Genomic DNA, 21,672 nt, shown 5'->3' on the forward strand with positions numbered 1-21,672 from the left:
GCTGTTTGTCTTTTCAGTTAATCAAATTAAATACGATTATTTCGTTTGTTTTGTGCTTTTCCAAGTCAAATTCATATTTATTTTTTCTCACCGTCTCCACCAAACGTCAGTGAAATGAGAACATTTCAGCTACAGAAATCGTTAATCCTTGAAGGTCGGTCTCAGCTTCATTGGTCTTAGGGCAGCTTCAACGAAAACGTGGTCTCAGCATAGTTGATTTTACCCGGAATTTTTCGTTTGCTTTTTTTGGAGGGGTTGTTTGATTTTGCTTAAAACAACCCTGTGGACCACAAAGGGGTTTAGGAAGGGAGGGGGCAGGGCGAGCCGATTTCTCTACAAGCCCAGAAAAGTTATGGCACCTGAGAACATGGTTGGTTGTAGTTGTTTTAAGTAAAAAAGGACGTATAAACTCTAAGATGTTGGAAATGGGTAGGGAAACGAAGATGTGACTCCAGCTGCTGAGCATGGCGCAAATCCAGAACCTCCGGGCGCTGGACGCTGGGGGAAGGGAGGGGACCGTGCGGGCACCATGCGGTCAGCCAAGGGGCGGGCTCCACCCACGGACGCAGAACTGCTTTCCACCCTTCCTCAGCGTTACCTCCCTCTTTCCTCCTTGGGGGTTGGGGCTGGGGGCGAGCTGTTAAAGGGCAGGAAAAACGAGAGCGAGCAGAGGGGAACACAGTCCCATGCCTCAACCTCAACAAAACCAACGAGGGAGCAAAGGGTTATTTTCGCGCCACAAAAGATGGAAATCCAGGGGCGTCTCCGGGGCCAATGAATGGAAACCAGCAAACCGCTCTGGCGGAGGCGGCCGACGGCGATAGGTTCCCCCCGTCAGCCAATCGGGAGCGAGGAGAGGCCCCCGCCCGTAGCAGGGGCGGTGTCTCTCTCGACGCCGGTTGCTCAACTTGGACTCGGCAAGCCGGCCCCGGGGAGCGCGGGAGCCCCGCCTTGGAGCCGCTTTTGCGCGCCAGTCTCGCGGCCCGCCCCACCCCAGGCAGACCCGCAGGGTTCGGCGAGGGATTCTCCCCCGTGGGTACCAAGCATCCCTGAGCCCTGTGGAACCCCTCGCGGACACACGCAACTGAGACCAGAGGTGCGGGAGGGCCGCCAAACCCACGCTGCCCCGTGCGTCCCAGCGCTGGCGGGCGGACTCAGGTGGGGTGGCGCGGCGAGGGCCCCGGCCACACGGCTCCGCGCACACGGACGCAGCCCCAGGAGGAGCCAGAAGCCAGCGGTCCCGCGGCAGGGCCCCGGGGAAGGGCGGTCCAGTGGTCCAGGCCCTCCGAGGCGAGCCGGCGGCCGACGAAAGACCCTCCCCAGCGTGAGCTGCGAGGATCCCGCCCTCTTTCTCGGGGCAGAGCCAGAGGAAAAAGGAAACAACCCCATCTTCTCTCCCGGGGCACCATTTTTATTTATTTTAAACAATAAGATATGTGCAGGCAGCTTCCAGGGAGGGCAGATCCAGGTTATCACTTATTAACGCCTCTAGTTTAAACAGATCAGAGTCCAGGAGGGCCGTTCAAAAGCGCAAGAGCCTGTTAAAGCACCTCCGAGGAGGCCCAGGCGACACTCCGGGCATTGTGTGCCCACCCGCGTGAAGGGTTTCGGCTTGAGACTCCAGGCTGGTCCCAAGCCGGGCGTGAGGAGGGGGGGCAGCCCCTTCCCCCCATCTGCCCACTCAGCCTTTGCCCCTGACGTGTGGGTACAGCAACGGTAACTGGCCTTCTAAACATAGCTATTCTTTAATATTACACTGACCCACAAGAAACATTTGTACAGTCCTCAGTTCAGCAGATAAGGAGGAGATGCAGCTGTCCAAAGAGTAAACAGACTGCAATTGGAAAGACTCAGCCGCATCCCAAAGCACATACAATGGTGGGAGTTCTTTCTTTGTGGAGTTCACATTAATTAGGAGCTACAACTGCTTCAGGAAGAAGCTGAAGTAGCCTATAACCAGTTAATTTGTGTGAGATTCATTAAAAAAAAAAACTGGAAGTTAAATTGATTTTATATTCATTCTTGAAAATTCACCAAAGGTATCTTTGTACTTGAAGTGCTAGTGCAAGACAACTACCTAAGATCTTTTGACTCAGCCCTTAAATGCTTGGAAGACTGGAAGTGGAGTGGACTGTATCCACCTCTCTCTTTAATGTCTGAGCTTGTATTACTCATGTATGTTTTTAAGGTCCTAGATGGACTATCCAGTTTGTTACAATAATACAAAGATTAGGTTAACAGGAGTCCCAGGAACATATTTCATCAAAGCACACACTTGTTTTAAATTCCAGCTGTTAGATTTGTTTGATAGTGCCAGATAAGCATGGACTAGTATTTATGGAAAATAAACAATTTATTCCATGCTTTAGAAGTAGATATTTCCTTAGGTCTCAGTTTTAATACGGGCAAATACAGTCAACCCAGAAGCCATGGTTCAATTGATTTTGGAAGCAAGCTGAACAGACACAATTTGTTTTTATGAAAAATTACTAAAAGTGTTACATGATCAACAGGTTGTAAAATTTACAGTGGTATTGAGAAGTGCAAATATTACCAAATGAATGAATGAAGAACATTTCTCCGAATGGCTTTTGTTCTACAACAGGCACATTTAAAATAAATCCATAATTTTTGATGTTTCCATTTTGCATACCACAGAGGCCAAAAGAAAGAATACATTTCTTTTTTAGAACTAAAGTTATATTTAAAAAAAAGAAAAAAATGCTTTTAAAAAGTTAAACCTAACCATAAACTTAAAGAGAAATTTTACCAAAACGTTCTTACAAGGCTGAGCTCTTAATTCAGTTCCAAATACTGTAACACAAAAACACGTCTGTCCCCCTATTTTATAAAGTAACAACATTTCATTAAATTAAACGTGAATGAAATTATTGTGAAAGCGTGTTTATGTTTAAAATGTTGGATTCGCTTGGCAGGAAAGAAAAACCTGTAAGGAAGAACAGTTGCATTTAAAATGGATGATCTGACACCTTCCGGTTTCTTAACACAAAATTACTAAGTAAGTTCCCTTTAAAAGACAAAATGTAAATACTCTTTATATCATGCAACAATTCCCATGTTTAAGTCTACCATTCATCTTTTAAATGAAAAATACACATTTCAAAATGCTAACAATGGTTTTGACAGAGAAGCAAGCTTGTATCAATTAATTACCGAAGATGTTTCCAGTGTAAATCATAATATTTCTTCTATTCAGGATACCTTTTTTCTACCAGTAAGAGTACCAAGTCATTAAAGATTCTTGTCTATATTTTCATGTTATATAGAATTTTTCACTTAAAAAATTAGAATTTTATATCTTTTCCATACAATACCTTTTAAAATATACCTGTTAAAAACACACAAGTATCTGGTGCAAATGAAACCTTTGAGTGGAGTACACAATCTTTAAACGATAGTTGGAGATTTCCACTAGAACCCCAGCCCTGCCTTCGTTTCCGTATTGCTCGTCTCCAGTTCACATTTTGTTGGCCCACAAAGGCTCCACCGGGCCCAAATCCTCCCCAGACAACCACCATTGTACTCATTACATATAGAGAAAATTATGTATGGCTCTCATGGCCAAATCCAGGCAGAAAAGAGGCAGAAAGAGACTCGAACAATTTTTCAAATGCGAATACCACCTAGGGGTAATGCAGGACGGTCTTCCAGTTTTAAGTCTCAAGTTCTCCAACTAAAATTACTTAAATAAAAGTACCAGCCTACTCCACTCCTCCCCCTTTAAAAACTACAGGAAGAGAGGGTTTCCCTTTACCGACTTTTCCCACTTTGACTTCTCTCCTCCAGCGGCCCAGGCCCCCGACGACCCCAGCCCATAGCCAGAAATCTCCGCCCCTGCACTCCCCTCCCCCACCAGTGGCCAAGCCCGCCCCCGGCCTCATTTATCCTGGAGCCTTTTCTGAATCGCGCAACCAATGGCAAACGCGAAGCCGAGAGCCACCGCGAGCGCAGGCGGAGGCGGAGGAGGTGTCGCCCAGACACCCGCCCAGGACGCTGCGGGATCCCATCCCCCACCACTCCGGGCCCGGGCCACCCCCACTCGCGCGGTGCCCGGGGCCCGAGAAGGGCGCACAGGGTAGGGCGCGTCGCCCGCCTGTCTTGCCCCCACCCCCTGCCCCCCTCACCCACTCCCCCACCCCTCTTCGCAGGGTTTCCGTCCCTGCCAGCCTTAGAAACGTGCCTGCGGCTTTGCTGGGGTTACACTTCTAATGCCATTAAAGCCACCAGGCCAGTTCGGGATTGTGACTCTGGTTTTGTTGTTAATAACCTATTTTGAAAAATCGAATGATTAAAACTACGGTAACTAGAGCTGAGGAACTGCCTGTTAGTACCTCTACCCATTTCCTCATTAAAAAAAAAAAATCAATATTCCAGCCCTCCCTCCCAGGATCCGCCCAGACCAGATAACCCTTTACAAACTCGAGTTGTGACCGTCAGCGCCCCGCTTGGTGCCGGCTGCGGTTCCTTTAGCATTTTCCTTCTTCCTCCTCCCCCTTCTCAGAGTCCCTCTCCCAATCTCGTTTCCCCTCCCCCTCTTCCTCTCGCTCGCTTTTTTTCTCCGAAACCCACTCTAATTGAGGCTCTGGGATTCCTCACGTGAGACGTTGATTTGTAGTTTGAACACGTGGCTCATTCAAAAAGCCGGACACTCGGAGCGGATTTTTTTCCGCCTCCTGCGCCTTCCTCCCTCCTCCTCCTCCTCCTCTCCCCTCCCTCCTGCCAGTCACCCTTCTGGGTTTTTTATGGGGAGGCGGCGCCTGCCTCACGTAGTGTGATATTTTCACAGTCCGCTGGCCGAAGCCAAAGGGGTTGGGAAGGAAGAGACAAAAAGTAGTTTTTTTCCCCTCCTCCTCCTCCTTTCTCTTGCTAATCCCGCCTCCTCCTAAGACTTAGGAAGACTGGTGGATGCGTTTGGGTTGTAGCTAGGCTTTTTCTTTTCTTTCTCTTTTAAAACATATCTAGACAAGGAAAAAACAAGCCTCGGATCTGATTTTTCGCTCCTCGTTCTTGTGCTTGGTTCTTACTGTGTTTGTGTATTTTAAAGGCGAGAAGACGAGGGGAACAAAACCAGCTGGATCCATCCATCACCGTGGGTGGTTTTAATTTTTCGTTTTTCTCGTTAATTTTTTTAAACAACCACTCTTCACAATGAACAAACTGTATATCGGAAACCTCAGCGAGAACGCCGCCCCCTCGGACCTAGAAAGTATCTTCAAGGACGCCAAGATCCCGGTGTCGGGACCCTTCCTGGTGAAGACTGGCTACGCGTTCGTGGACTGCCCGGACGAGAGCTGGGCCCTCAAGGCCATCGAGGCGCTTTCAGGTGGGCCCGGGCCTGGCCCCACCCGGGCTCTCGCCCCAGCCCTGCACCGCTCGCCCATACCCACCGGGTGGCTCCGCGGGCCCCAGGCCCGGCGCGCTGGGGCAGCGGGGGTGAGGCCTGAGCGCCCACACCCACGCGCGTGGGGGCCGGGGCTCTCCTCAGCTCCAGCTCCCACTCCGGCCCGCGGTTTTGCTTCCCTGGCCGGGGTTTGCTGGGTGAGGGCGGACGCGCTGTCAAGAAAGCCCCGGCGCTGGCTAAGGGGGGCGCGGGGCTGCGGGAGACGCGCTCCCCCAGCGCCCCGCCCGGGCCCAGGCGCGTGCTCCAGGCCCCGGCACGCTGGGCCTCGGGGGCCGAGCTAGAATGCCCGCCTGTGCCTCGTTCCTTCCTGCTTTCCTCGGTCGTTATCTATGGCGCTGTCTGTGCTGCGCCCCGAAACCCCCGGCCGTGGAGAACGGAAAGTGGCCTCGACCCTGCTGCCGAGTGAGACCGCGGGGCTGGTGCCTCGCGCAGGCGGCCCCGCGCTTCCTCCCCACCCTGCGGGAGGAGATAGTGTGTGCCGGGTTTCTCCGTTCCACCTCCCCCGGTCCGACGAGCGATAGGGGCAGGTGGGCGGGGGCGGCTGGTCGCTTGGAAGGGAGTCGCCGCCACGCACCGGCCGCCCGCCGCTCTCCGGGCCCTGGCGCGGGGCTGCGGCCTCCGGGTATGGCTCCGCCAGGGCGAGGGACGGTGCCGGGCGGAGCAGGACGCCCAGGGGGAAGGCTGCGCTGGGGTCCCCGTGGGAGCCCCGTGCCTTTCGGCTTCCCTTTTAATCAACTCAGACTTGGTGCGGGCGCCTTGCCGTTCTTCGCGCCTGGTTCAGCCTGTGCCGAGCTGCGCCTCTGCCAGTTCTCCCGTTCTTGGTCTCCCCTGCCGTCCCCGACCCTTTCCCGCCACTGCCTGTCCTCCCCAAGCCCACCGCTGAGTGTTCCCCGCGGGTCTGGGCTGAAGCAGAGGGCAGGGCCAGGGCGCCCCCTCCTGAAGAAAGCCAGGGGAGCCCCCTGCCCCGAGTCAGTCCTGTGGAGCGTGTCCAGGGCGGTGAGAGGGTGGGCCGCGTCCCTCTTGCGGGCCTTGTGGTGTTGGTGGCCCCCAGGGGTGGGGGAGGCTTGGAGACTGGACTGATACCCAAGTAGTGGGCCCGCCAGCGGACCCTGCTCCCCAATCATCTGCGAGTTAAATGCCCACGCCGCTCGAGGGGGTCGGCTTTTCCCTCCGCTTGGAGCCGCGTCCGGGCCTCGGGGGCCCTTCGGGGGCCTCAGGAGGCCATTTGTGTCGCCGCTTGGGCTGTGCGGGTCTTTCGGGCAGGGAGAGCCGCTGAACTCGGCCGACCGTCTCACTTCTTGTGTGTCCGCAGGTAAAATAGAACTGCACGGGAAACCCATAGAAGTTGAGCACTCGGTCCCAAAAAGGCAAAGGTGAGCTGCTGCTTCTGTTTTCCCCGATTCTGTTCTCACTCCGTTATTGGGTGGAGAGACTCAGCTGAGAACTTCTTGTCCTCTGGTGCTTACCCAGCTGCCGTGTGGCGTGGTGTTCCGGTCTTTTCCCCCTTGCTTTTAAGTTTATGGTGGGGGTGTGTGTGTTGATGATGCTGGGTAGGAATTGAAAGCTTGTCTGTGGCCTCTGCCGCGGGATTATGGTTATTGGTTACAAAATCTCTCGAAAGCTCACAGCTGAATGTCCTTGGTCAGAGCTGGTCAAATTACTCCTACGGGAAATGGGTGCCAACAAGCAGTTTGGGGGGTCTGCAGGGCTTGGGAAGCAGCGGATGATTCTCCCACCCCTCCAGGAGCAGGAGAGGCGAAAGCAGCTGCGGACACGCGGGGGTCCCTCCTTTGCTTCCCTGTCCGGGGTTGGGAGGCCGTGGGCGCGGCCGACTGGAGAGGAATTTGCCTCTGCCCTGTGAGCTCGCCAGGGGTATTGGAACGCGTGCGTAAACGCCGGGGCCTCTCTGGCCCAGAAATGCCTTTGAGTCACTCCAAAGTTCTACAGGTTCCTGCAATCAGCACCTTTGTCTCCCCGCTTTCCACTCCACTCCTCCTGGGTACATTTTTGCTTACAACCACCAAAAGATGAAGACAGGAAGATTTGTACTACTTAAGGAGGTGGGATTTCTCGTCTCCGAGATCATGTGTGTAGGATGTCGCTTTACATAATGTTTGCAGACTGTTTTAGCCTCTGAAGCATTTTGGAGACATGGCTCTTTCCCTTTTTCTTTTTCTTATGAAGCCTTATGGAGCAGTGCAGACTCTTTTTCTTTCGCTAGAGCAGGCCGGATTCCGGCTCTATTTTTTTGTTTTGTTTTGTTTTTTAAAACCTTCAGCCAACTCACACCATAGGTTCTGGCTCCAACTCCAATTGGAAAGGCACTGCTCCCTCCCAGTCGCACCGGGGTGGGCCTCTAAGCCTTTCTGGGTTTTGCAAGGTGGGGTTAGGGTTTCTGCCTGCCCCTCTCCCATCCCCCCAACTCCCAACCTGAGCCAAACAATAAGCTGAAAGTTAATTTAAATCAGGGCTGCGTGTATCTGGTTAGATATTGGTGAGAGAGTGTGTGCTGGAGAGCAGGAGGGTTTGCTATGCATTTCTTTGGTGCTGTGCAGAAATAGATGGCTACAAAACATCTTATCTGTATGCCTGTGTAGATTTCAGCTCTCTTCCCAGGCAAAGCATTTTCACAAATCTTGTTTTTAAGGATGAGTTGGTTTGGATTTTTCTTGTTCTCATACTTAAATTTCATTAAGATAATTGAAAGGGATTTGAGTGACCGGATAGATATAGTTCTAGTTGGGAATTTTGGTAGGGGTCACATTTTCATATAAATTGAGCTTAGTTTAACAAGAATTGAAAATCAAGGGAGAAGTAATATTCCCCTAAAAAGAAGCTTAAAGCCATAGCCTGAATTGGTTAGGAAAAAAACATAAGCCCATTTTGCAAATTCTAGTTGTTATTATGTTTGGTCAGTATGTCTTAATTTTGTTAAAATGTTGAATAAATAAGCAAATGGTTGTGCCTCAAGGACTGGCATTTTAACATTTGAGAGAGTTTCTAAATTTAAAAATGAAATGTTTTGGATTTTTACAATTCATTGAGCTACATGTAAATACAGATTACTGTGCCTTCCCCTGCTGCTTTTCTTTTGCTAACTGATGGGAATTTCTCCCCAGGTGTAGAGGATTAATTTAAAAACATTACCTGGTAACAACTGCCTGTTTTATTCTTGAAGGCTTTTGCTTAGTCCAAAAGCATTTATATACTTAGTTACTTGTTACTTTATAATAAACAGGAGTTCCTCTTTAGGAAAGCACATAAGGTAAGATGTCACCAGTGACAGCAAGTATTTATCAATGTATCTTCAGTTTATTAACAATGTAGATTAAATTTTCAACTTCATTTTTCAAGTTCATTTTTAACAATGTAGATTAAATTTTCAAGTTCATTAAAATGCTCAGGATTTTAAATGATACAGTACTATCTTACAAAGTAAACAGGGATGAGAACATTGGAGATTTTTTTTGCTGATAGAACAATCATGTTCCTTGCTTGTGTTGAAATGTCTTAAAAGTAGAGCCTTTGGCAGGGCGCAGTGGCTCACTCCTGTAATCCCAGCACTTTGGGAGGCCAGGTGGGTGGATCGCCTGAGGTCAGGAGTTCAAGACCAGCCTGGCCAACATGGTGAAACCCAGTCTCTACTAAAAATACAAAAATTAGCTGGGCGTGGTAGCGGGTGCCTGTAATCCCACCCAGCTACTCGGGAGGCTGAGGCAGGAGAATTGCTTGAACTGGGGAGGTGGAAGTTGCAGTGAGCCATCGTGCCACTTCACTCCAGCCTGAACAAGAGCCTGAAACTCTACCTCAAAAAAAAAAACAAAAAACCTTTTTTCTCTGCCTCTGGAAATCTGTATTACAATTATTTTAACTGACCCTTGGAGCTGTGATGCAGTTTCCCGTATCTGGACTGTTCCACCATTTTCATAGGCTCTGGAAGCAGGCAGAGAAGGCGTCAGGGTGACCACATGCCCAGCACCTAAGGGAAGGTCAAGAGGTTGTACTGACTGACGGGGGTTGCTCTGATAGTTGAATGGCCACAAACCAATCCTTGCCAAGCCTGCTGGACTTTAGGGTGGAGTTCTTTCTGCTTAGCAGTCATTTCATTCCATCCCATCATCATGTGGGCATCTGAGGCAGGCACACCCACATGTGCAGCAGTGACCTTTATACTTGCTATACAAGGCATGTCAGGAACCTGGTGCTGGAGAATGCACGCTGAGATGGATGAATGGGCTTGCACTGACTAAACGGGAGCAGGCCCAGGAGGTGATTGGAGGCTTGGCAGGCTGGCCTGGCTTTGACTTCCAGTGGAGCTTGGGGGGGACCCTTTCAGGAAGGAGTAAGGTTGAATTTGGTTCAGACCAAGCTTAGCTCCCAATTACTGAGGTCTCAAGGGAATGTGGAAGGAATGTGGCTTTTCTGCATTCAGATACCCCTCAGTTGGGGAAGATTATAGCAGTTACTTTACAGACATTGAAGTCTCCTGCATCTGGACTAAAGAGAAGATTGCACTGGATATCTGTGATAGTGTTGCACTTTCTATTCTAAATATAAAAGATACAGAACATGAAGACGTTGACTCCGAAGTATAGGCTCAACTTTTTTTCCCTCCACCTTGGAGGTAAGGGTGGGTGTGGAAAATAGTTGGTACTTGGAAATGTTGTAGCTGAGTTTGGTTGGAAGAGCTGCTGGTATCCTGTGGGGCCTTGTTTGTGCCCCTATGTGATTATGTAAATAGCACTGATGTCCTTTTTTGTTATGTTGTGGGCTGTTGGGCATGGGAGAGGGAAGAGGAAAATTGCTGACACTGGGGAACTGAGAGGATGGTGGTTTTAGTTCAATTTCCATTACTTTTTTAAATTATGAAAATAATTCTTCATATGTTCTGTTTTTTAGAACCTAACCTTTTTGTTGTTTTGCTGCCTCCTATGTGATGAAGAACCTAAGCATATTTTTATTAAACTTCCTCATGATTTAGCTGTTGGCATTGTTTAGGATTATGTGTAGCAAAAAATACATTTGAAGAAAGGAGAAAAAAATAATAGCATATTATAGGCAGGATCCTTTATTTTTTTCTTCCTTTTAGGGTAGGATTTTTTTTTTTTTTTTTTTTTTTTTTTTTTTTTTTTTTTTTTTTAGATGGAGTCTCACTCTGTTGCCCAGGCTGGAGTGCAGTGGCACGATCTCGGCTCACTGCAACCTCTGCCTCCCAGGTTCAAGCGATCCTTCTGCCACAGCCCCCCTAGCAGCTGGGATTACAGGCATGCACCACCATAAACTGTGGTACCTAAGCTCAAACATTCTTTTTTGTTTCCTTAAAAAGAAAACAGTGATAGTTGCCCAACACTATGAGTGTATTTAACACCATTGAATTGCACTCTTAAAAGTGATTAAGATGGTAAATTTTATGTGTATTTACCACAGTAAAATTGGGGGAAAATGCAAAAAAAGAAAGTGAAGAGCTTATTTCCATATTAGTCTTGTGTTTAAAATGTAAATTGGATAGAACTTATAAAAGTCATCGGGGTTTTAAATGTATCTTACTTTAAGTGGCTATTTAAAAGCTAGTGTTGCATTTTAATAGGTATTAAGGATAGAATAGGCTAGTGTCATGACCGGCAACGTGCCCATTAGCCAGGGCACATGACCCTTCAATGTTGCCTCCGACTTCAAAGTCTTAGGACAACAAAAGCTGTTTTTAATGTAGAACGTTTAAACACAGGTATGAATAGCAGTGGTACTCCTTCCTTATCAGTGTGTGGCTTAGGTGAATCTTGTGATTCGGGAAAGTTTCTCACACATGCAGAGGCTTGAGGTTCTGAATGTTAGGAAACTTTGTTGATTGGTTAAATAATTATAAACTAGGTTATCTTTGGAGTGCTCAGTTTAAGATTAGCGTCCTAAGTGGTTGTAGCTGAAAAGATTTTTTTTTTTTTTTTTTTTTTTTTTTTTTGAGATGGAGTCTCGCTCTGTCGCCCAGGCTGGAGTGCAGTGGCGCAATCTCGGCTCACTGCAAGCTCCGCCTCCCGGGTTCACGCCATTCTCCTGCCTCAGCCTCTCCAAGTAGCTGGGACTACAGGTGCCCGCCACCACGCCCGGCTAATTTTTTTGTATTTTTAGTAGAGACGGGGTTTCACCGTGGTCTCGATCTCCTGACCTCGTGATCCGCCCGCCTCGGCCTCCCAAAGTGCTGGGATTACAAGCGTGAGCCACCGCGCCCGGCCTGAAAAGATTTTTTTTCCTAATTTCATATTTTCTCAAAACAAATTCAGAGATCTTGAAAGATTTCTTACTTTGATATTAATAGAGTTTAAAAAAATTAGATGCATGTTGATAAGTAGCTTCTACTGTATGGCTGTCCACAGTAACCCTGAGGAAGATGTTATGGAAACATGACATGTGCCTGGAGCCAGTGGAAATCTAGAATCTTGGCTTCTGTTTCTGGCTTTCCTTTTGATTTGCGTGATCAGTTACATTCTCTTTTCAGGCCAGATGCCATTATGATAAACTACAAGGGGTATATAGTATTTTGTTCTGAGGTTTTGCCATTGTGCTCAAAATAAATAGGTTATCAGCTAAGGCTTAAAAATACCTTCTGGAATTACAGAGATCTGGGGTTTTTCCTGTAAGGAGTTTGACTTAAATTTTTTTTTCTGTAGCTCTGTTGTTTTTGCCTGTGTACCTCTTTCATGCAGTCAGCAAGGGGGAAATGATCTTTGCCATGCTTTGAAACTATTATGAGCGACAGAAGTTTAGTTAATGTGTGGTTATAGGATTGGGATTTTGTATTAAAGTGAAGCTGTCAAACTACCTTCATGTATTTGAAGTGACTCCATTATAATTGTTTTTAGCAGCATCCAGGCAGCAACTTTTCTAGCAATAACTAATTTTTGGAAGGTGTGAGTTATCCATTCAGTAACTCTGGTGGTTAGTTTGGTCTGGGAGGAAGGAGAGGCGGAAAGACAAGATGGTTAGCTGTGCTATTCTTAGCTGAGTTTCCTTTATCGACTGTTGCCTCTGATTCAAGCTTCCAGAGTCATAAGACAGGAGGTGGCAGTGTGGTAGCAATGACCAAGGGGTAGGATTGGTATTCTTAAGATCTCAGCCCCATAAATCTGATGTTACAAATTGGCTTGGACTGCCAGAATTTTGCTTGAAGGCTGGTTGGTGGCAAGCATACACAATTTTGAGTGTTCCATTAAAATTAAGGGTGTAATTTATCATGGTCTGAAATTGCTGTTTGGCAAGTATTCAGTATTGGTAAATAAACACAGTTATAAATATTGACATATTCTGTGAATTTTATTGCCCTGAAGGGGAATATATAGTACATAAACTATAGATATTTTAGAGAATTATCCTGAGACCATATAACTTGATTAGGAAATAGTTTAAAGTTATTGTAGAAATATTCTTGGGCCAGGCGCGGTGGCTCACGTCTGTAATCCCAGCACTTTGGGAGGCCGAGGCAGGCAGATCATGAGGTCAGGAGATCGAGACCATCCTGGCTAACACGGTGAAAACCCGTCTCTACTAAAAATACAAAAAATTAGCCGGGCCTGGTGGTAGGCACCTGTAGTCCCAGCTACTCGGGAGGCTGAGGCAGGAGAATGGCGTGAACCTGGGAGGCGGAGCTTACAGTGAGCCAAGATCGCACTACTGCACTCCAGCCTGAGTGACAGAGCAAGACTCTGTATCAAAAAAAAAAAAAAAAAAAAAGAAATATTCTTAGAGGAATCTATTGAACTATAAGCTGAAAGGAGCGTAAGTCTTTAGAATGTCTGGCATTATTGCATTATCATTAGTTGTTTAGGGAGCTGATTCTGTTGTGGTCATGGTATATATATCAGTTATCTATTGCTGCATAAACAAACCACCCCAAAACTTAGTGGCTCCGAACAATTTATTCTTTCTCGTTCTTTGTCTGTTAGGTGGTGGTTTCTGATCCACATGTGTCACTCAGGTTCATTACTAAACTGGGCTAAAAGGACCAGGGAAGCTTTGCTATGTAACTGGCCATCCTTGTAACCTTTCTTCAAATGATTCAGAAGAAGCTGGAGTTTTTTTTTCCTGGCAGAGTTGACTGATCTTACCCTAAGTGAAAATGGAAGCTGCTAGTCTTCTTTAAGGCTGGGCTCAGAATTGGCACGTTACTTCTGTCACATTCTATTGATTAAGGCAAGTCATCAGGCCAGCTCAGATTCAGGGGAGATATGGAAATAGACTCTATCTTTAGTTGGTAGAGTGGCATCATGTACCAAGAGAGAGGAATTGATGGTGACTATCTTTGTACGTCATCTTCCACAAATTGAAGGAAGGGTGGAGTAGTGGTTTCAAAATGCTTGCAACAGAAAATACCTGAAAATTGCATTTAGCACCGTTGTAATATTCTGGCAGGAGATGATGTTACTAGCTTTGGAGGTAATGAGTAGTGGCTATTCTCCGTATAGCTGTAAGGAACAGCCAACAGGATTTGCTGATGGATTAGCTGAGGAGTATCAGAAAAGTGAAGAATGACAAGATTTTTTGGCCAGAGTAACTGGGTGGAAGATGGTGCCGTTTACCAAAATGGAGAATATTGGGAGAGGAGCAGATTCTTGGGTAGAAAACAGGAACTTTGGTTTTGATATGGTTTTGATACTTACTAGAAATTTAAGTGAAGAAGGTTAGTGGCAGATATATCAATTTGGAACTCGGGGAGATAGGACATAGAAGTGACATTTGGGGACTTCATTAGCTTGTGGCATTTGAAACCATGGAATTGGACACGATCATCAAGGGACTGAGCCTATGGCTGTAGGATGAAGGAAAGACCAGCAAAGGAGGGTGAGGAAGGACAGTAAAGTAGAAGAAAGCAAGCAGGGCAAACTGTTTCTGGGAGGTAAACGAAGAAAGCCTGTGGAGAAGGAGGGCGTAATCAGCTGTGTAGAATACCACCGAGAGTGATATAGATGGATGAATAAGTGAGTGGGGGTGGTGTTAAATCTCGGCCTTCTGGCTCTGCTGTAAATAGAAGGAGAACGATTTACAAATTTTGGAGCAACCTGGGATATAACCTTTCTTTCAGAATTCATTTATTCAATTTTTGTTCATTTTCTTAGTTTTTTATTTATTTATTTTTTTGAGATAGAGTCTTGCTCTGTTGCCAGGCTGGAGTACAGTGGTGCAATCTTGGCTCACTGCAGTCTCCACCTCCCGGGTTCAAGAGATCCTCCTGCCACAGCCTCCCAAGTAGCTGGGACCACAGGTGCGCACCACCATGCCCAGTTGATTTTTGTAGTTTTTTTTTTTTTTTTTTTTTTTTTGAGACGGAGTCTCGCTCTGTCGCCCAGGCTGGAGTGCAGTGGCGCAATCTCGGCTCACTGCAAGCTCCGCCTCCCGGGTTCACGCCATTCTCCTGCCTCAGCCTCTCGGAGTAGCTGGGACTACAGGCGCCCGCCACCACGCCCGGCTAATTTTTTTTTTGTATTTTTAGTAGAGACGGGGTTTCACCGTGGTCTCGATCTCCTGACCTCGTGATCCGCCCGCCTCGGCCTCCCAAAGTGCTGGGATTACAAGCGTGAGCCACCGCGCCCGGCCTTGATTTTTGTAGTTTTTGGTAGAGACAGGTTTTACCATGTTGGTCAGAATGGTCTTGAACCCCTGACCTCAGGTGATCCGCCTGCCTCGGCCTCCCAAAGTGCTGGGATTACAGGCGTGAGCCACCGTGCCTGGCATTTTCTTAGTTTCTAGAAATATCTGAGTACTTACGTATCTGTTAGAGATGGAAGAATCTCCTCAGTAGAGCCTCCGACTCAATGGACAAGGCTTGTTTGTGACAAACGATGATTGATCGACTCTTTTTTTTTGAGATGGAGTTTCACTCTTGTCATCCAGTCTGGAGTGCAATGGCGATCTTGGCTCACTTGCAACCTCTGCCTCCTGAGTTCAAGTGATTCTCCTGCTTCAGCCTCCTGAGTAGCTGGGATTACAGGCACCTGCCACCACATCTGGTTGATTTTTTTGTATATTTAGTAGAGACAGGGTTTCACCATGTTAGCCAGGCTGGTCTCGAACTCATGACTTCAGGTAATCTGCCCACCTCAGCCTCCCAAAGTGCTGGGACTACAGACGTGAGCCACTGCTCCTGGCCAGTTGATCTACTCTTGCACTTTTTTAACATTTCTGGTGAGTGTGAGCTCACTTTTTTTTGGTTTTTTAGACAGGGTCTTGCTCTGTTGCCCAGGCTGGAGTGCAGTAATCACAGGTGTAGACTACAGGTACCTACAGGCACATGCCTCCTTGCCTGGCTAATTTTTTTTTTAATTTTTAGCAGAGACGAATGTCTTGCTGTGTTACTCAGGTTAGTCTTGAACTCCTTGGCTCAAGCAGTCTTCCCACTTCGGCCTCCCAAAGTGCTGGGATTACAGATGTGAACTACTGTGCCTGGCCTTCACTTTCTTACAAATTCATTCTGCTTTCTTATTAACATAACATTGGGGGAATTGTCTGAACCTATCTTAGGTTCCAAAAGAGTGTAGACCAAGTCCAGTTCTTCTCTCTTTTTTTTTTTTTTTTTGAGTCAGAATCTCACTCTGTTGCTCAGGCTGAAGTGCAGCGGTACGATCTCAGCTCACTGCAACCTCCTCCTCCCAGGTTGAAGTGATTCTCCTGCCTCAGCCTCCCGAGTAACTGAGATTACAGGCACACACCACCACACCCGGCTAATTTTTGTATTTTTAGTAGAGATGGGGTTTCGCCATGTTGGCCAGGCTGGTCTCGACCTCCAGACCGCGTGATTTGCCCGCTTCGGCCTCCCAAAGTGCTGGAATTACAGGCGTGAGTCACCGCACCTGGCCGCAAGTCCAGTTCTTCTATGGTGATCTAAATGCGTGATTTGACAAGCAGAGGTTGAAACTGTTAGCCAAAACGTTTATGGATATCATGAGCCAGGTTTAAAATACCTTTATCTGGTTATTTTAGGACACTAGCATAAATTAAGTATTCCTTCCATTTTGTTCATAAAACTTTTGCTAAAATACAAGAAATCTTTTGGGAGGAGCTAAATTCCCTCATTTTTACATTTAAAAAAATCTGGTCCTTGGTAAAGTAGCATGCTTCCCCAATTATGAATCCTGTCTTTGGTCACAATAGTGACCAAAACTAGTAATCAAAAACTGGGTGATATGTTAGATCAGTTGGTTTTGAGATAGGTGACTTGTTCTGAATAACTCCTTTCAAGACTTTTCTGCTGTCTATGCAAGTCCTTTGATCAATAGAGTACTACTTCCAGGATGTATTTAAATATTATAAGAAAGGAAAACTAATAAAAATGAGATAGCACAATAGATGCTTTACCAAAGGATTCTCCACAGAACCCTGGTAGAAGCAACCTGCCCGAGGCCCTCCAGATAATCACGGGAACCCATTGCCAGGTGCTGCAACTCTGCCTGACTTCATCCCTCCCATTTAAGTTGTCCAAATCCTCAAAGTAGCTTGCACAAGAGTCCATTCATGTTTGCAGTGGCAAGTCAGAGCAGAGATGTCCTATTTCTTGCCTTCTCTGAGTACAGAAATCTTGTTTGGCTTTTTTGAAGGGTTGATTTATCTTCTTTCTTTAGAAAAAAGACTAGTATACAGGTAGTCTGTGCCCTGGGGCTTATTATAGAATAAAAACGTGGGTATCCTGTTTTAAGACAGAAAAATGAGACTTTTTTTGTTTCAATGTGTTTTTTAGTAGCTTCATCTTAATATAAGTGGATTGCGGAGAAGTTGGAGAGGGGCCTAAGGAGATAGGAGGTTAGGGCAGAGGGCATGGAGAGGTAGATGTCACGGCTTTGTCTCAGGAGGCTGATTGTGGTTCCTGGGGATGTGTTCTTAGATTGCAAGAGGTAGAGGTATCTGGAGTGGAGTCCACGGTGTCTGTCTCAGCTTGTTATCAAGTTTGGTATGACCCTGACTTGCAGAAAAAAATGTCTTGAATGTGAGATACTGCTGAGGAACAGGAGAGTGCAGGAAGGAGAAACTGTGCTGAAACCTCTCGATGAGGAGACTGGTTGCTTGCCATATGTGTCCTTGTTGAACTGAAGGGAAAAGCCAGCAGGATGTGGGATATGAGGTCTAGATCTGGGTTTGTTGTGTGGGATATGAGGTCTAGATCTGGGCTTGATTTCCAGCTCCACTTACTAAATGCATGATGTAGCTTGAGGATGAGGAATTTGAGGTCTTGGGAGGTTAGAATGGAAATGATGCTTCATAGGATCCTGTTGGACAATGTGTATAAAGGATGAATACAACGTCACCCAGTAGTCATTCCAATGGAAGCCGTTGTATTTTTCTCCTTGAGATTCAGATGGGGAAGCTGGATGGATGTAAATAGATTTGATGGAGATAACAGAAACATGGAAGATCTTTGTTCTCTTTTGGGATGTGGATTCTAGTAATAATCTGTGGGTGGTGTGTTTTTAATTTACAATGAGCATGTATTACCTTTTTTGTTCAGATACAACATAGATACAACAGATTGTATAAATATTAAACAGGTTGATAATTTTTACATATGTGCACATTCAGATTAATTCAAAATACATAAAATGTGAAAAATGTTTTTCAATCCTCACTCTCTCTAGTAGTTCCCAGGGCTTACTTACTGAATATATTTTCTTTTTTTTTTTTGAGACAGAGTCTCGCTGTCGCCCAGGCTGGAGTACAATGGCGCGATCTCTGCTCACTGTAGGCTCCGCTCCCCCGGGGTTCACGCCATTCTCCTGCCTCAGCCTCCCGAGTAGCTGGGACTACAGGCGCCCGCCACCTCGCCCGGCTAATTTTTTTTTTTTGTATTTTTAGTAGAGACGGGGTTTCACTGTGTTAGCCAGGATGGTCTCGATCTCCTGACCTCGTGATCCGCCCGCCTTGGCCTCCCAAAGTGCTGGGATTACAGGCGTGAGCCACCACTCCCGGCCTACTGAATATATTTTCTAGAAGCTCTATGCATGTGTCCACAAACATCTTTGAATATAATAATGAAATCATACTGTTTATAATTTGTGCTTTTACTAAATAATGTATCCTGAAGAATCTTCAATGTAGGTACAGATAGTTCTCTTTTTTAACCAACAGATGCATTGTTCAGCATAGGTGTGCAATAATTTAGCCATCCTTTTCATAGTAACTTTATTCAAGTGTACCTACGTGTGTGCCATCAGACTTCTTGTTGAGAAGTTTTTAAATTTTTAAAAAAAAATTGGTCTTGGTCTCGCCCAGGCTGGAGTGCAGTGGCGCGATCTCTGCTCACTGAAACCTCTGCCTGCCGGGTTCAAGGGATTCTCATGCTTCAGCCTCCTGAGCAGCTGGGATTACAGGTGTGTGCCACCACGCCTGGCTAATTTTTGTATTTTTTGGTAGAGACGGAGTTTTGCCATGTTGGCCAGGCTGGTATCGAACTCCTGACCTCAAGTGATCCTCCTGCCTTAGCCTCCCAAAGTGCTGGGAGTACCTGAGTGAGTCATTGCACCCAGCACCTGGTTGAGAATTTTTATAACATAAATTATTAAACTGGGAATTGTTATGTCACAAGATGTGGACATTTAAATTTGAAAGCTCTCTGAAAAACCTAAAACTAAATTTCTTCTTTGTTTTTGTTTTTTGAGACAGAGTCTTGCTCTGTCGACTGGGCTGGAGTGCAGTGGCACGATCTTGGCTCAGTGCAACCTCTGCCTTCTGGATTCAAGGGATTCTCTTACCTCAGCCTCCCGAGTAGCTGCGACTACAGGCGTGTGCCACTACGCCCAGCTAATTTTTGTATTTTTAGTAGAGACGGGTTTTCACCATGTTGGTTGGCCAGGATGGTCTGGATCTCTTGACCTCGTGATCCCCTCGCCGTGGCCTCCCACAGTGCTGGGATTACGGGTGTGAGCCACTGCGCCCGGCCTCAAAACTAAATTTCTTATGTTGACATGATTCGTTATAAGTTTGACAACAAAGAGCTTCTTTCAATGAAGTGTGCAGTGAGACCGTTTGATTAAGAACTCTTATCAAACATGGAGGACTACATAATTGTAGGAACACACTCTTCTACCATGGATGTGCTATCTCTGACAAGTCTTTGCCCATTTCATTTGTGTCCCTTGTATATAAAAATTAAGTAAAAAGCTGTAAAGATGAAGTTCTGATACCTTATAGCTAAGATGTCTAGGACTCATGCTCTCCCGTACTTAGCACCTTACATTTTGCATCCTACCTCAGAAACTAACAGTAGTTTCTTGCGGAGGAAACTTCAAGAAGGTCCACATTTTGAGAAGGAATTTGATTAAGAATTAGCTTCCAAAAGAAGGTGCTTCTCAGCTTTTGGTCCTAGCAGGGCAGATAATGAGAGAATCTAGTTAAGAGAACCTGTGGTAATAGTGGTTAAAAAAAAAAAAAAAAAATGCTGGTTGAGAAGTGACTGAGCTCTCCCCAGATGTCTTTTTTTTTTTTTCCAGCTGGTTTTGCAAAAAATGGAGAAGCTCTCGCTTTTTCTTTGGAGAGTAAGGTACAGTTGAAATTTTTAGTTTCTGTATTTCTTGTATGCGAGTTTACCTATTTTTGCATTTTTTGAGTTTCTGAAATGACTTAATATCTTATGTAAATTTTTAGTTTAACAAGCATAGATTAAGTGCCTGTGCTCATAGTTGATTCTATGCTAGGTTTCAGGGGCTAGAAAGAAGAGTAAGACCCGGCCGGGCGCGGTGGCTCATGCCTGTAATCCCAGCACTTTCGGAGCCCGAGGCGGATGGATCACGAGATCAGGAGATTGAGACCATCCTGGCTAATACAGTGAAACCCCGTCTCTACTGAAAATACAAAAAATTAGCCGGGCGTTGTGGCGGGCGCCTGTAGTCCCAGCTACTCAGGAGGCTGAGGCGGGAGAGTGGCTCGAATCCGGGAGGCGGAGCTTGCAGTGAGTCGAGATCGCGCCACCGCACTCCAGCCTGGGCAACAGAGGGAGACTGAGTCTCCAAAAAAAAAAAGGTAGTAAGACCCTTGTCCTGAAGAAAGACATGGAGTACAGTGGCTTTCACTTTGTTCTGTCTGATTCCTGGGTGACAGTCTTTTTATTTTTCAACAGTAATAGTGGCTCACTGTGGCAGTGATCCTAAAGGTGGGTTAAAATCTCTCCAAGTAAAGAGAAGTTGTGAATATGTCATAGGGTATATGTGAGATGCCCCAGAAACATAGGAGGAGGGGGCATTATTAGGCTTAGCCTGGTTGTTACCAGTGAGAAATACATTCAGAGAGGAATGTGAAAATAGGCAGAGGCTAATAACCGTGTGCACCCAGGAGGGAAGAGGCAGAAGGGACAGCAGGAGCCACGTCATGTAAGTGTGAAACATCCTGGGGTGTGTGTGGGAACTATACAAGCTGTTTGAGATTAAAGAGGCTGGAGTGTGAGGCAGAATGGTGATTGAGGCTGAGCGGAGAGGGCAGCTAGAGCAGCCTGCATGCATGATGGAGTGACTGCATTATTCTCATTCTTCATGTGTTTAACTTTAGGAGCTAAGTAGTTCGTTCATGCCATTTAGCAAATGCTGATTTGGGATTATCATGGAAGACTGATGCCTAGGTTAATTTTGGAAAATGCTCACCAGAGATCCCATTGAACTTTTTTTTTTGCCTCTTCAGTACTTCATAAGCATGGGGCTGGCTATGCTCCCAAAACATTTCATGGTGTTCACAGCTGTTCTTAGGGTATCCTCTGAGAGGGTAATTAAGGCAAATTGTGATATAGGACTAGGAATCTTATAATAAGGTTGACTGAGCCCATGTTATTTTTTTAAGGTTAGCTGTGGCAAGACAATCAATGGTGCTGGTTAAAGCTCCTGGTATTATATGATTTTTGAAAGACATCCCAAGTGATGTAATGAACCTTTGGAGAAAAATGTGATAGACATTTCTGTGTGCACGTACTACCACCTAAAGTTGGGGACAGCAGTACAGCACAGTGGTAGGGTAGGCCAGTGGCATCTTGCTTGGAGTTACACAGGCCTCAGTAGGAACCTTTGTTTAGCCCTGTGATCTTGTGCAAACTGATTAAACTCTGAGATTTCTGTTTTTAAAATCTGTAAATGAGGGTAATAAGACCTATTGCAGAGGGTTGTTGGGAATTAAATGATAATGTCTAAAGGACTTCTTGGATTATCTGGTACTAAAGTGATACTGTCTCACTAATAAGTTTGTGTATTTACCATGTGGCAGTGGAAAATGAGGGATGGATGTGCCTATTCCTGTAT

At 46.2% G+C, this 21,672-nt stretch overlaps 1 protein-coding gene across 6 annotated transcripts in view; it reads left to right on the forward strand.

Annotated features, from left to right (window-relative positions):
• Window positions 1-760: 760 nt before the first annotated feature.
• IGF2BP3 (insulin like growth factor 2 mRNA binding protein 3) overlaps window positions 761-21,672 on the forward strand; it is a 163,255-nt gene continuing 142,343 nt past the window's right edge. For 3 of the 6 annotated variants that reach the window (XM_063636311.1, XM_055272425.2, XM_055272428.2), the window contains exons 1-2: window positions 761-5,344; window positions 6,735-6,795. In XM_063636311.1, the coding sequence (XP_063492381.1) occupies window positions 5,170-5,344; window positions 6,735-6,795 (236 nt within the window). In that variant the 5' untranslated portion in view covers window positions 761-5,169. Of the gene's footprint in view, window positions 5,345-5,476; window positions 6,045-6,734; window positions 6,796-21,672 lie in introns of those variants that run through there. The other 3 variants (XM_055272424.2, XM_055272426.2, XM_063636310.1) reach the window with 3 other exon arrangements.

Source organism: Symphalangus syndactylus, chromosome 3, assembly GCF_028878055.3.
Source record: "Symphalangus syndactylus isolate Jambi chromosome 3, NHGRI_mSymSyn1-v2.1_pri, whole genome shotgun sequence".
NCBI classification, from domain to species: domain Eukaryota; kingdom Metazoa; phylum Chordata; class Mammalia; order Primates; family Hylobatidae; genus Symphalangus; species Symphalangus syndactylus.